Source organism: Trachypithecus francoisi, unplaced genomic scaffold (assembly GCF_009764315.1).
Source record: "Trachypithecus francoisi isolate TF-2019V2 unplaced genomic scaffold, Tfra_2.0 Lachesis_group12, whole genome shotgun sequence".
Taxonomy (NCBI): domain Eukaryota; kingdom Metazoa; phylum Chordata; class Mammalia; order Primates; family Cercopithecidae; genus Trachypithecus; species Trachypithecus francoisi.
Genome location: NW_022681457.1, coordinates 66377138 through 66390435, shown reverse-complemented (window position 1 = coordinate 66390435; position 13298 = coordinate 66377138). Strand labels below are relative to the sequence as shown.

Sequence of the window (13298 nt, the reverse complement as noted above, 5' to 3'; positions counted from 1 at the left end):
GTGGTCTAGGAAAGAGGGGATTCAATAATTAAATAAGGACAACTTTAAGAGATTTTTAGGGACTCACCCAGACTAAGTTTGGCCAATGATCATGTGGAGGGAGGACTTGAGATAGTCTAGCTGGCTTTATTTTGATGTCTTCAAGCCATTTCATTTGCCCAGTATCTGTTTTTGCTATGGCATTCTTTCATAATAATAGCTACCAATGCTGAGTGCTTACTTTACATCAGATTATTTATATACGTTATTCTTCATCTTTTTAGCAATCATGAGTTAAGTGTCATTCCCATTTCAATAAACAAGGAATAGAGGGCTCAGAGGTTAAGTAATTGCCTTAAAGCATAGAACTGGGGCTCACTGTTTATATGTTGACATGGACTTCCTTTCTTCTCATAGAGTACATTTCATCCTGTCTTAACTCTCTTGTGTCTCAAACTTGAGCTGTCTTCTTTCTCAGTCACTGCTATGACTTGAATGATTCATTTCTTTCTCCCAAGGTCAACATCACAGAATTCCAGAGCAAATTATTTTCAGTGAGTCCCTAACCCATATCATGCTTTATGCACAGAAGACATTTACCTGTCTACTCTTCCCACCAGTTGTGTTCAGCATATTACATTTGTTGGATGCTAGTGATTTGCCCTTGCATAGTCACTGAACTCCACCCACCCCTGCCATTTAAGCCTTTCAACACATTTATTATTCTTAATAGTCCTTTGATGTATGTCTGACAATTATCTACAAATTGCAAAACATACAGTATCATACTCTGTGTATGTGAGTGTATGTTTATACATATGTATATAATTAGAATCTCTCACGCATGGTGCATGCCCTGGAGCAGAGGCAGCATCCTGCTGGCCTGTCTTCCTCCATGGCCCTCCAGCTGAACCCCTGCCAGACCATGCTAATGGCCTTGCAGTCGGAGCTCCACAAGCTGTATGATGAGGAGACACAGAGCTGGGTCTCAGGCAGCGTCTGTAGAGGATCTGGGGTGGGGGCAAAGAAAAATAAAAATAAAAAATTTGAATCTCTCTATAATATGGAAGATGGTGCTGAACACTGTGCATTCACCAAGGCTTAAGGTGACTGTGGTTCAAACCAAAATTTGAGGATCATAGAGGTCATCTACTTTCCGAATCCATATCCTCAGCTTCTTTTTTTTTTTTTTTTTTTGAGACGGAGTCTTGCTCTTTCGCCCGGGCTGGAGTGCAGTAGCTGGATCTCAGCTCACTGCAAGCTCCGCCTCCCGGGTTTACGCCATTCTCCTGCCTCAGCCTCCGGAGTAGCTGGGACTACAGGCGCCCGCCACCTCGCCCGGCTAGTTTTTTGTATTTTTAGTAGAGACGGGGTTTCACCGTGTTAGCCAGGATGGTCTCGATCTCCTGACCTCGTGATCCGCCCGTCTCGGCCTCCAAAAGTGCTGGGATTACAGGCTTGAGCCACCGCGCCCGGCCACCTCAGCTTCTTTTATTACCTCTCCTAACGTCTGTGCTTTTCTTGTCAATTTTACAGATTCCCTAGCCACCTTTGAAAACTAAATGTGTAATTTCTCAGATATTCTTTTCAGTTTAATCCTCCCATTTCATTTTTAGAAGTTTTAACTTGCTCAGAATAGGAAAATGTATTTGCCTTTGTATTTTCTTTCAGATCTGGAATCAATGTGTGAGACCAAGATATTATCTCTAAAGAAGAGACATTTCAGTCAAGTAATACTTACCCATGAAGACATATCTACTTTTATTCAGCCCACATTTCTTACTCAACCTCAAAACACTGTGAGTGAAGAGAAACCATGGGAATGTAAGATGTGTGGAAAGACTTTTAATCAGAAATCACAATTTATTCAACATCAGAGAATTCATTTTGGTGAAAAACCCTATGAATCTAAGGAGTGTGGGAAGTCCTTTAGTCATGGCTTACTCGTTACTCGACATCAGAGGATTCACACTGGTAAAAAACCCTATGAATGTAAGGAATGTGGCAAGGCTTTTAGTTGTAGTTCATATTTTTCTCAACATCAGAGGATTCACACTGGTGAGAAACCCTATGAATGTAAGGAATGTGGAAAAGCCTTTAAGTATTGCTCAAACCTTAATGATCATCAGAGAATTCACACTGGTGAGAAACCCTATGAATGCAAAGTATGTGGAAAAGCCTTTACTAAAAGTTCACAACTTTTTCTACATCTGAGAATTCATACTGGTGAGAAACCTTATGAATGTAAGGAATGTGGGAAAGCCTTTACTCAACACTCAAGGCTTATTCAGCATCAGAGAATGCATACTGGTGAGAAACCTTATGAATGTAAGCAGTGTGGGAAGGCCTTTAATAGTGCCTCAACACTTACTAACCATCACAGAATTCATGCTGGTGAGAAGCTCTATGAATGTGAAGAATGTAGAAAGGCCTTTATTCAGAGCTCAGAACTTATTCAACATCAGAGAATCCATACAGATGAAAAACCATATGAATGTAATGCATGTGGGAAGGCCTTTAATAAAGGCTCAAACCTTACTCGACATCAGAGAATTCACACTGGTGAGAAACCCTATGACTGTAAGGAATGTGGAAAGGCTTTTGGTAGTCGCTCTGACCTCATTCGCCATGAGGGAATTCATACTGGTTGAATGACAGAAAGCAAAGTAAGACCGTTTTGTTAACCTTTATAATATATTTTTTTAAAACAGGTAATGAGAACAAATTAGGATACACATTATCAAAGGTTCCCCTACATATTAGTTTTTAAAGGATACAATAACAAAGTACCAAGTACCAAAAACTGGGTGACTTAAAACAAGATACATTTATTCTCTTACAGTTTAGAGCCTGGAAATCTAAAATCAAGGGTGCTGACAGTTTTGATTCCTTCTGAGGTCTCTGAGTGAGGATCTGTCCTGTGCCTTTTTCCTAACCTCTGTTAACTGCTGGCAGTCCTTGGCATTCCTTGGCTTTTACATACATCATTCCAATGTCTGCCTCCATCTTCACATTGCATTCTCCCTGTGTATCTCTGTGTATGTCTTGTCTTTTATTTGGACACCAGTCAGGTTAGATTGGGGTTACCTGGTGACCTCATCTTAACTTGATTACATCTGTCAAGACCCTATTTCCGGGTAAGGTCACATTTACCCGTACCAGGGGTTAGGTCTTCAGCATATCTTTTTAGGGGACACAGTTAAACCCATAATACCCTGTTAGAATGATTTTGTCTAATATATTTGTAATTTCCTTTTACATATAAATTGTTAGTCAAATATATTTTATTTTATTTTATTTTACTTTGAGACAGAGTCTCGCTCTGTTGCCCAGGCTAGAGTGCAGTTACGCAGTCTCAGCTCACTGCAACCTCCAGCTCCTGAGTCAAAGTGATTCTCGTGCCTCAGCCTCCCAAGTAGCTGGGATTACAGGCATGTGCCACCATGCCCGGCTAATTTTTTTTTTTTTTGTATTGTTAGTAGAGACAGGGTTTCACCATGTTGGCCAGGCTGGTCATGAACTCCTGACCTCAAGTGATCTGTCCGCCTCGGCCTCCCAAAGTGCTGGGATTACAGACATGAGCCACTATGATGGCCAAAACAGACTTTATACCAACAAAAATTAAAAAGGACAAAGAAGGTCATTTATAATGATAAAAGATAAATTCAACAAGAAGATAAAACAATCCTAAATATGTATGCACCCAACATTGCAACACCCAGATCCATAATACAAATACTACTAGACCTAAGAAAAGAGATAGACAGCAATACAACAATAGCAGGGGACTTCAGCACTCCATTGACAGCACTAGACAGATCACTGGGACAGAAATCAACAAAGAAACTCTGGACTTAAATTGGACTCTAGACCAAATGAACCTAACAGACATCTGAAGAACATTCTACCCAACAATCACAGAATATATACTCTTCTCTTCTGTGCATGGAACATTCTCAGAAATAAGTCATATGCTGGACCACAAAGCAAGTATCAATAAATTTAAAAAAAACAAAATCATATATAATATCTTCTCTGACCACAGTGGAATAAAAGTAGATATCAATACCAAGAGGAACTCTCAAAACTATATAGTTGGCCGGGCGCGGTGGCTCAAGCCTGTAATCCCAGCACTTTGGGAGGCCGAGATGGGCGGATCACAAGGTCAGGAGATCGAGACCATCCTGGCTAACCCGGTGAAACTCCGTCTCTACTAAAAAATATAAAAAACTAGCCAGGCGAGGTGGCGGGCGCTTGTAGTCCCAGCTACTCGGGAGGCTGAGGCAGGAGAATGGCGTAAACCCGGGAGGCGGAGCTTGCAGTGAGCTGAGATCCGGCCACTGCACTCCAGCCTGGGCGACAGAGCGAGACTCCGTCTCAAAAAAAAAAACTATATAGTTACATGGAATTTAAACAGCTTCCTCCTGAATGATTGTTGGGTCAATGACGAAACTAAGGTGGAAACTTAAAATTTTTGGAAATAAATGAAAACAGACACAACACACGAAAACATCTGAGGTATAGCAAAAGCAGCGCTAAGAGAGGATTTTATAGCATTAAATGCCTACACCAAAAAGATAGGAAAATCTCAAATGAATAGCCTAACATCACATTTCAAGGAACTAGAGAAAAACAAAACAAACCCAACTCAAAGCTAGCAGAAGAAAAGCAGTAACAAATATCAGAGCAGGCGAAAATGAGATTGAGAACAAAAGAATGCAAAAGATCAATAAAAGAAAAAGTTGGTTCTTTGCAAAGGTAAAACTGACAGACCACTAGCTAGATTAACCAAGAAAAAAAGAAGGTTCAAATTAATACAATCAGAAATGATAAGGTGACATTATAACTGATAACATAGACATATAAAAAATCAGCAGAGACTATATGCACATATTAGAAAACCTAGAAGAAGTGGATAAATTCCTGGAAACACATAACCTTCCAAGATTGAACCAGGGAAAAATAGGAATCCTCAACAGACTACTACTAAGTATTGAAATTGAATCAGTAATAGAAAAAAATCTTGCAACAACAAAAAGCCCAGGACCAGACAGATTCACAGCTGAATTCTACTAGACAGGCAAGGAAGAACACTTAGTACCAGCACTATTGAAACTATTCCAAAAATTATAGGAGGGAATCCTCCCTAACTCATTTTGCAAAGCCATTGTCATCCTGGTACTGAAGCCAGGGAAGGGTAAAACACACAAAATAACTACAAGCCAATATCCCTGATGAACATAGACATCAAAACCTTCAGCAAAATACTAGCAAACCAAATCAAACAGCATGTAAAAAAAGATAATAATAGCACAGTCGAGTGGATTTTATTCCAGGGGTGTAAGGATGGCTCAACATATGCAACTCAATACATGATTCATCACATAAACAGAATTTTTTTTTTTTTTTGAGACGGAGTCTCGCTCTGTCGCCCAGGCTAGAGTGCAATGGCCGGATCTCAGCTCACTGCAAGCTCCGCCCCCCGGGTTTACGCCATTTTCCTGCCTCAGCCTCCCAAGTAGCTGGGACTACAGGCGCCTGCCACCTCGCCCGACTAGTTTTTTTGTATTTTTTAGTAGAGATGGGGTTTCACTGTGTTAGCCAGGATGGTCTCGATCTCCTGACCTCGTGATCCGCCCGTCTCGGCCTCCCAAAGTGCTGGGATTACAGGCTTGAGCCACCGCGCCCGGCCCACATAAACAGAATTTAAAAACAAGCCAGGCACGGTGGCTCACACCTGTAATCCCAGCACTTCGTGAGGACAAGGTGGGCAGATCACCTGAGGTCAGGAGTTTGAGACCAGCCTGGCTGACATGGTGAAACCCCATCTCTACTAAAAATAGAAAAACTGGCTGGGCATGGTGGTGGGCACCTGTAGTCCCAGCTACTTGGGAGGCTGAGGTAGGAGAATTGCTTGAACTTGAGAAGCGGAGATTGCAATGAGCTGAGACAGTGCCATTGCACTCCAGCCTTGGCAACAGAGCAAATTGCTTGAATGTGGGAGGTGGAGGTTGCAGTAAACCAAGATTATACCTTTGCACTCCAGCCAGGGGGCAATAGAGCGGAAACTCCATCTGAAAGAAAACAACAAAAAAAAAACTTCCTATTGAGAACAATGTACGTTATTTAGGTAATGGGTACATTAAAAGCCAACACTTTCCCCACTACACTATATATGTATGTAACACAGCTGCCCTTGTAACTTCCTAAACCTATAAAAATTTTTAAAAATTAAGAATAAAAGGCAAATTAAGAATGCTTTTTTAAAAGGTTGGGGCATTATGCTAATAAGGTACTGTGGATTTCAGAGTGCAGAGTAGAAAGATCACAAGAATTTAGTGTGGTAGATGGGAACAGAAAATGGGTGTATAAATTTTATTGAAGTTAGAGCCCTGGGTTGAGGAATGACCTGGGAGTACTGGATATTGTAGAGACAGATATCATTAGGGCAAAGAGATTAAAGATTTTTGCCTTGACGGTTTCACACTATATTGTGATAGTAACACTGTATGTGTTGGGAGATAGAGCAGGAAACATCTTCTCTGGAATATGTATGCTATTAAATGTTTTATCGAACTTTTGATCAAACAAGACAAGAACAATTTACAATTTCATTTCTATTTGTGTTATGCGAGAAACTGATCATTTGTTCAAATGTTTAACAGGCGTGTTCATGTTACTATAAACTCTTCTGTTTCTCCATCACATTGTTAGTCATTTTTACTGATTACAAACTTCTTTATATACTTAAGAAATTGGCCGGGCACGGTGGCTCAAGCCTGTAATCCCAGCACTTTGGGAGGCCGAGACGGGCGGATCACGAGGTCAGGAGATCGAGACCATCCTGGCGAACACGGTGAAACCCCGTCTCTACTAAAAAAATTTAAAAAACTAGCCGGGCGAGGTGGCGGGTGCCTGTAGTCCCAGCTACTCGGGAGGCTGAGGCAGGAGAATGGCGTAAACCCGGGAGGCAGAGCTTGCAGTGAGCTGAGATCCGGCCACTGCACTCCAGCCTGGGCGACAGAGCCAGACTCCGTCTCAAAAAAAAAAAAAAAAAAAAGAAATATATATATTTCTTTATATAGTTAGGTTAATGTTTGTCATGTGTTGTTGTTTCAGTAACTTTTCCTAATCTTTTGGCCTCTTTGGTATTTTTTAATAAGCAGAAATCTTTTTCACATGTAAAATTTACAGTTTTTCCTATACACCACATAACCTCATTATTTTCTCTCTTTATATTAATAGTTCTGCAGATTTGGAGTCATCCGAGAATTTAAATTGTACCTCAGACAAAATCATGAGAATTACTTTGGGGTCACTGTTACTGGCTCTAGAGTTCAGGAGAACCAACAAGTAGAGTTGTGCAATTAGATGCAGTAAAATGTTGAAGAGGACCAAAATGATTCTGAGTCTCGAATCTGAGTTTTAGCCTAGCATGTCAGGAAACAGTGGTCTGGGCTCTACGTGTGTTCCTTTTGTAAAACATGGATCTAATATCTAGATATAAATGACTCCATGTAATAACATTACTCAAATCATGATAAATCCAGCTCTGTGGATACACAGGAATGACTATTTAGAAATAATTTGTTTTTTTGTTTTTTGTTTTTTTGAGACAGAGTCTCGCTCTATTGCCCAGGCTGGAGTGTAGTGGCAAATCTTGGCTCACTGCAAGCTCCGCCTCCTGGGTTCACGCCATTCTCTTGCCTCAGCCTCCCGAGTAGCTGGGACTACAGGTGCCCACCACCATACCTGGCTAATTTTTTTGTATTTTTAGTAGAGACAGGGTTTCACCATGTTAGCCAGGATGGTCTCAGTCTGACCTCGTGATCCGCCTGCCTCGGCCTCCCAAAGTGCTGGGATTATGGGTGTGAGCCACTGCACCCGGCCATTTAGAAGTAATTTGAGTACTCAACTTCATTCTCTGTCTATTGTAAAACATACAATTTATTTTAGAACAGTTTTAGATTTACAGAATAATTATAAAAGTAATACAGAGAATTCCCATATACCCTACACCTAGTTTCCCCTACTACTGAAAACGTCTTATATTATATGGTACATTTGTTACAATTAATGAACAAGTATTGGTACATTATTATTAGCTAAAGCTTACGCTTTATTCCAAATGTTCTTAGGTTTTTAAGCTTTTCTTCCTTTTTCTATTCCAGCATTCTAAGCAGGAGAACACATTGCATTTAGTCATCATTTCTACTTCGGTTACTCTTGGCTGTGACAGTTTCTTCCTTTTTTGTTGTTGTTGTTGTTTGTTTTTGTTTTTGTTTTGAGATGGAGTTTTCTTTTGTTGCTTAGGCTGGAGTACAATGGCATGGTCTCAGCTCACTGCAATCTCTGCCTCCCAGGTTCAAGCGAATCTCCTGCTTCAGCCTCCCAAGTAGCTGGGATTACAGGCACCAACCACCACGCCCAGCTAATTTTTGTATTTTTAGTAGAGATGGGGTTTCACCATGTTGGCCAGGCTGGTCTTCAACTCCTGACCTCAGGTGATCCACCCTCCTCGGCCCTCCAAAGTGCTGGGATTACAGGCACAAGCCAGAACACCTGGCTCTCTTCCTCATTTTATTTTATTTTATTTTATTTTTTTTTTTTTTGAGGCGGAGTCTCGCTCTGTCGCCCGGACTGGAGTGCAGTGGCCGGATCTCAGCTCACTGCAAGCTCCGCCTCCCGGATTTACGCCATTCTCCTGCCTCAGCCTCCTGAGTAGCTGGGACTACAGGCGCCCGCCACCTCGCCCGGCTCGTTTTTGTATTTTTAGTAGAGATAGGGTTTCACCGTGTTAGCCAGGATGGTCTTGATCTCCTGACCTCATGATCCGCCCATCTCGGCCTCCCAAAGTGCTGGGATTACAGGCTTGAGCCACCACGCCCGGCCTCTCTTCCTCATTTTAAATGATCTTAACTATTTTGAGGAGGCCAGTATAGCATAGAATGTTCCTCCACTAAGATTTGACTGATGTTTTTCTCATGATTAGACTGAGGTTGTTGCAGGAGGAAGATCACAGAGGTTAAGTGCCATTTTCCTCAGAGATATCAAGGATTCATACTATCAGCATTGTCCGGAGCCGTGAGGCTCGGAAATTGCCGCGGCCTCTGTTGCTTAAGCTCTGCATTGTGGAGACAAGATGGCGCACTTCCTGGTTCTTCATCATCAACTTTACCCGCGCGCGCGAACTTTTCCCGCCCGCGCGTAGATAACCTCCCGCGCCCGGGAAAGACTAAGTCTACCGAGCATGCGTCTGGTGACGTCTCTCATTATTCCCCTCCCCTCCTGCTCTGAGCCCTTCCTCTTACCTGGCAGCATATATAAGGCATTACACCACCGCCATTAAATGAGACTTGATCAGAATACTGTCTTGTCTCCATTTCTTGTGTCTCTTGTCTCTCTAAATTCCCACCCCCTCCTCCAAGGTCTGTGTTAATGATCCCGCTGGTCGGGACATGTGGCGCCCAAACGCGGGGCTTGGATACGAGGGAACTGCGTGAGGAAGAGGGCGCATAGAAAGGCCGGCGACTAAAGTGAAAGAAAAATCCCTCCGACCGTCGTGGGAGCCTGCTGCTTCGGAGTTGAGGGTAAGTTACGCGCCCGAAATGGGACAAGAATTAAGCCAGCATCAAATCTACGTAGGGCAATTAAAAGAGGCTTTAAAGACACGGGGAGTAAAGGTTAAAAGTGGTGACTTATTTAGATTTTTTGATTTTGTAAAAGACACCTGCCCTTGGTTCCCGCAAGAGGGGACCATTGACATAAAGAGGTGGCGTAGAGTGGGAGATTGCTTTCAAGATTATTATAATACTTTTGGACCAGAAAAAGTTCCAGTGACAGCCTTTTGTTATTGGAATCTAATCAGAGACCTAATAGATAAAAAGGAGGCCGATCCACAAATAATGGCTGCGGTCACCCAGACTGAGGAAATTTTACAAGTCAGTTCTCAGACCGACCTCAGGAGCCCCCCGCCAGACAAAGAAGTAGACCTTATTTCTCTTGAAAGTGATGACGAGGGGACCAAGGCTCTTTCGGTTAGAGACAAAATGATGCTAGGCGTACAAAAGCCTAAAAAATATCCAGTTCTACATACATCACCAAAAGATAAAAGTGACAATCCTGGCCCCTCAGATGTAAATTGGGACAACTTAGAGGAAGAAGCAGCTAGATATCATAATCCTGATTGGCCCCCCTCTTTCTCGCATCCGCCTCCCTATAACGGAACGCCTGGTGCCTCTGCACCCGACGTAATGGCGGTGGTTAATCCGAAAGAGGAACTCAAAGAAAAAATCGCTCAACTTGAAGAGCAGATAAAGTTAGAAGAATTGCATCAGTCACTAATCATTAGGCTGCAAAAGTTAAAAACAGGAAATGAGAGGGTAACAATTCAGAGAGTATGGGAGGCTTCCCTCGCCCGCCTCAGCGGCCCGGACAACATGTCCCAAAAGGGAAGTTTTCTACTAGCCGAGACACGGAGTCCTCCGATAAAGATATCTTCCCAGTAACTGAAACTGTAGATGGACAGGGTCAGGCCTGGAGGCATCATAATGGATTTGATTTTACTGTTATAAAAGAGTTAAAAACTGCTGTTTCTCAATATGGAGCTACTGCTCCCTATACTCTTGCTATAGTAGAGTCTGTGGCCGATAACTGGCTTACTCCAACAGATTGGAACACACTAGTTAGAGCAGTTCTTTCAGGGGGAGATCATTTGATTTGGAAATCGGAGTTTTTTGAAAATTGCAGAGACACAGCCAAAAGAAACCAACAGGCAGGAAACGGTTGGGACTTTGATATGTTAACTGGCTGTGGTAATTATTCCAACACTGATGCGCAGATGCAATACGACCCTGGATTATTCTCACAAATCCAGGCGGCGGCTACAAAAGCCTGGAGGAAACTCCCTGTTAAAGGCGACCCAGGAGCTTCACTCACTGGAGTCAAGCAGGGACCTGATGAGCCGTTCGCAGATTTTGTCCATAGGCTCATGACAACCGCAGGAAGGATTTTTGGTAATGCCGAGGCGGGGGTAGATTATGTTAAACAATTGGCTTATGAAAATGCCAATCCAGCTTGTCAGGCAGCAATCCGTCCTTATAGAAAGAAAACAGATTTGACTGGATATATCCGCCTCTGTTCAGACATTGGACCCTCCTATCAACAGGGTTTGGCAATGGCCGCAGCCTTTAGCGGACAAACCGTAAAAGACTTCCTTGATAAAAAAAACAGAGAAAAAGGAGGGTGTTTTAAATGTGGCAAAAGAGGACATTTTGCAAAAGATTGCCGCGGGGATTCAAATAAAAACTCTGAAGCAAAGGTTCCAGGCCTTTGCCCAAGGTGTAAAAGAGGAAAACATTGGGCTAATGAATGTAAATCTAAAACTGACAATCAGGGAAATCCTTTACCCTCCCAACAGGGAAACGGGATGAGGGGCCAGCCCCAGGCCCCGAAACAAGCTTATGGGGCGGTCAGCTTTGTTCCGGCCAGCAACAACAATCCATTTCAAGACTTAGTAGAGCAACCCCAGGAAGTGCAGGACTGGACCTCTGTTCCACCTCCCACACAGTATTAACACCTGAGATGGGAGCACAAGCCTTAGGCACTGGAATATATGGGCCTTTGCCTCCTGATACCTTTGGATTGATCCTGGGAAGAAGTAGTGTCACTATGAAAGGTCTACAAGTTTTCCCAGGAGTAATCGATAACGACTATACTGGCGAAATTAAAATAATGGCCAGGGCTGTTGACAATATTATTACTGTTCCTCAAGGGGATAGAATAGCACAATTAGTCCTACTGCCTCTAATTAAAACAACTAATAAAGTCCAGCACTCTAACAGAGGAAAGGGAGGTTTTGGATCATCAAATATATATTGGGTACAGCCAATCACTAATCAAAAGCCCTCCCTAACCTTGTGGCTAGATGGTAAGTTGTTTACAGGATTAATAGATACAGGGGCTGATGTAACCATCATTAGACAAGAGGACTGGCCCTCTCACTGGCCTACCACAGAAACTTTCACTAACTTAAGAGGAATTGGACAAAGTAGTAATCCCAAACAAAGCTCTAAATACCTTACCTGGAAAGACAAAGAAAATAACTCAGGTCTCATTAAACCATTTGTTATCCCTCAACTGCCTGTTAATCTCTGGGGACGGGACCTACTCTCCCAGATGAAAATTTTGATGTGCAGCCCCAATGATATAGTTGCTGCACAAATGTTAGCTCAGGGTTATAGCCCCGGAAAAGGACTGGGGAAAAAAGAAAACGGTATTCGACAGCCTATTCCAGCCTTAGGACAATCTAACACAAAAGGGTTTGGAAATTTTTAACTTCGGCCATTGACATGCCTGTACCCCAAAAGTGCGCTGACCCCATAACATGGAAGTCGGATGAGCCTGTTTGGGTTGATCAATGGCCTTTAGTTAATGAAAAGCTAATTGCAGCCCAACAGTTAGTACAGGAACAGCTAATGGCAGGGCATATTGCGGAGAGTAACTCTCCCTGGAATACACCCATATTTGTCATCAGGAAAAAGTCCGGTAAGTGGAGACTATTACAAGATTTAAGGGCAGTAAACGCTACTATGGTCCTCATGGGTGCCTTACAGCCCGGGCTACCTTCTCCGGTAGCGATCCCTCAAGGATATTTTAAAATTATCATAGACCTGAAAGATTGCTTTTTTACGATTCCCCTTCATCCCACTGATCAAAAACGATTCGCCTTTAGCTTGCCAGCTATAAATTTTAAAGAACCAATGAAGCGATACCAATGGAAAGTGTTGCCTCAAGGTATGGCCAACAGCCCCACCTTGTGTCAAAAATATGTGGCTACAGCCATACACTCAGTTAGAGAGACATGGAAACAAATATACATTATACATTACATGGATGACATCCTCATAGCAGGAAAAATGGGAGAACAAGTTCTACAGTGTTTTGCACAACTCAGACAAGAGCTAACCACTGCGGGGTTACACATAGCTCCAGAAAAAATACAATTACAAGACCCTTATACATATTTGGGTTTTCAAATAAATGGACCTAAGATTACTAATCAAAAGGCAGTTATCCGTAAAGATAGGTTACATACCCTCAATGATTTCCAAAAACTCCTTGGAGACATTAATTGGCTCCGGCCATACTTAAAACTTACCACGGGAGAGTTAAAACCTTTATTCGACACCCTAAAAGGTGACCCCAACCCTAAGTCCTTTAGGTCATTGTCAAAAGAGGCGCTTTTATCACTCCATAAAGTAGAGGCGGCTATTGCTGAACAATTTGTCACCAGCATAGACTATTCACAGCCATTAACC

General features: G+C 42.5%; 2 protein-coding genes across 5 annotated transcripts in view; one reads left to right on the top strand and one right to left on the bottom strand.

Annotated features, from left to right (window-relative positions):
- The window catches only part of ZNF829 (zinc finger protein 829), a 30953-nt gene extending 27645 nt beyond the window's left edge, over positions 1–3308 (top strand). For all 3 annotated transcript variants that reach the window (XM_033225994.1, XM_033225999.1, XM_033225998.1), the window contains one exon: positions 1651–3308. In XM_033225994.1, the coding sequence (XP_033081885.1) occupies positions 1651–2630 (980 nt within the window). In that variant the 3' untranslated portion in view covers positions 2631–3308. The remainder of the gene's footprint in view (positions 1–1650) is intronic.
- ZNF345 (zinc finger protein 345) overlaps positions 1–13298 on the bottom strand; it is an 83955-nt gene that overhangs the window by 23885 nt on the left and 46772 nt on the right. The window contains exon 3 of one of the 2 annotated variants that reach the window (XR_004440813.1): positions 822–989. The gene's annotated coding sequence lies outside the window, so the exon portion shown is untranslated. Of the gene's footprint in view, positions 1–110; positions 990–13298 lie in introns of those variants that run through there. The other variant, XR_004440812.1, reaches the window with a different exon arrangement.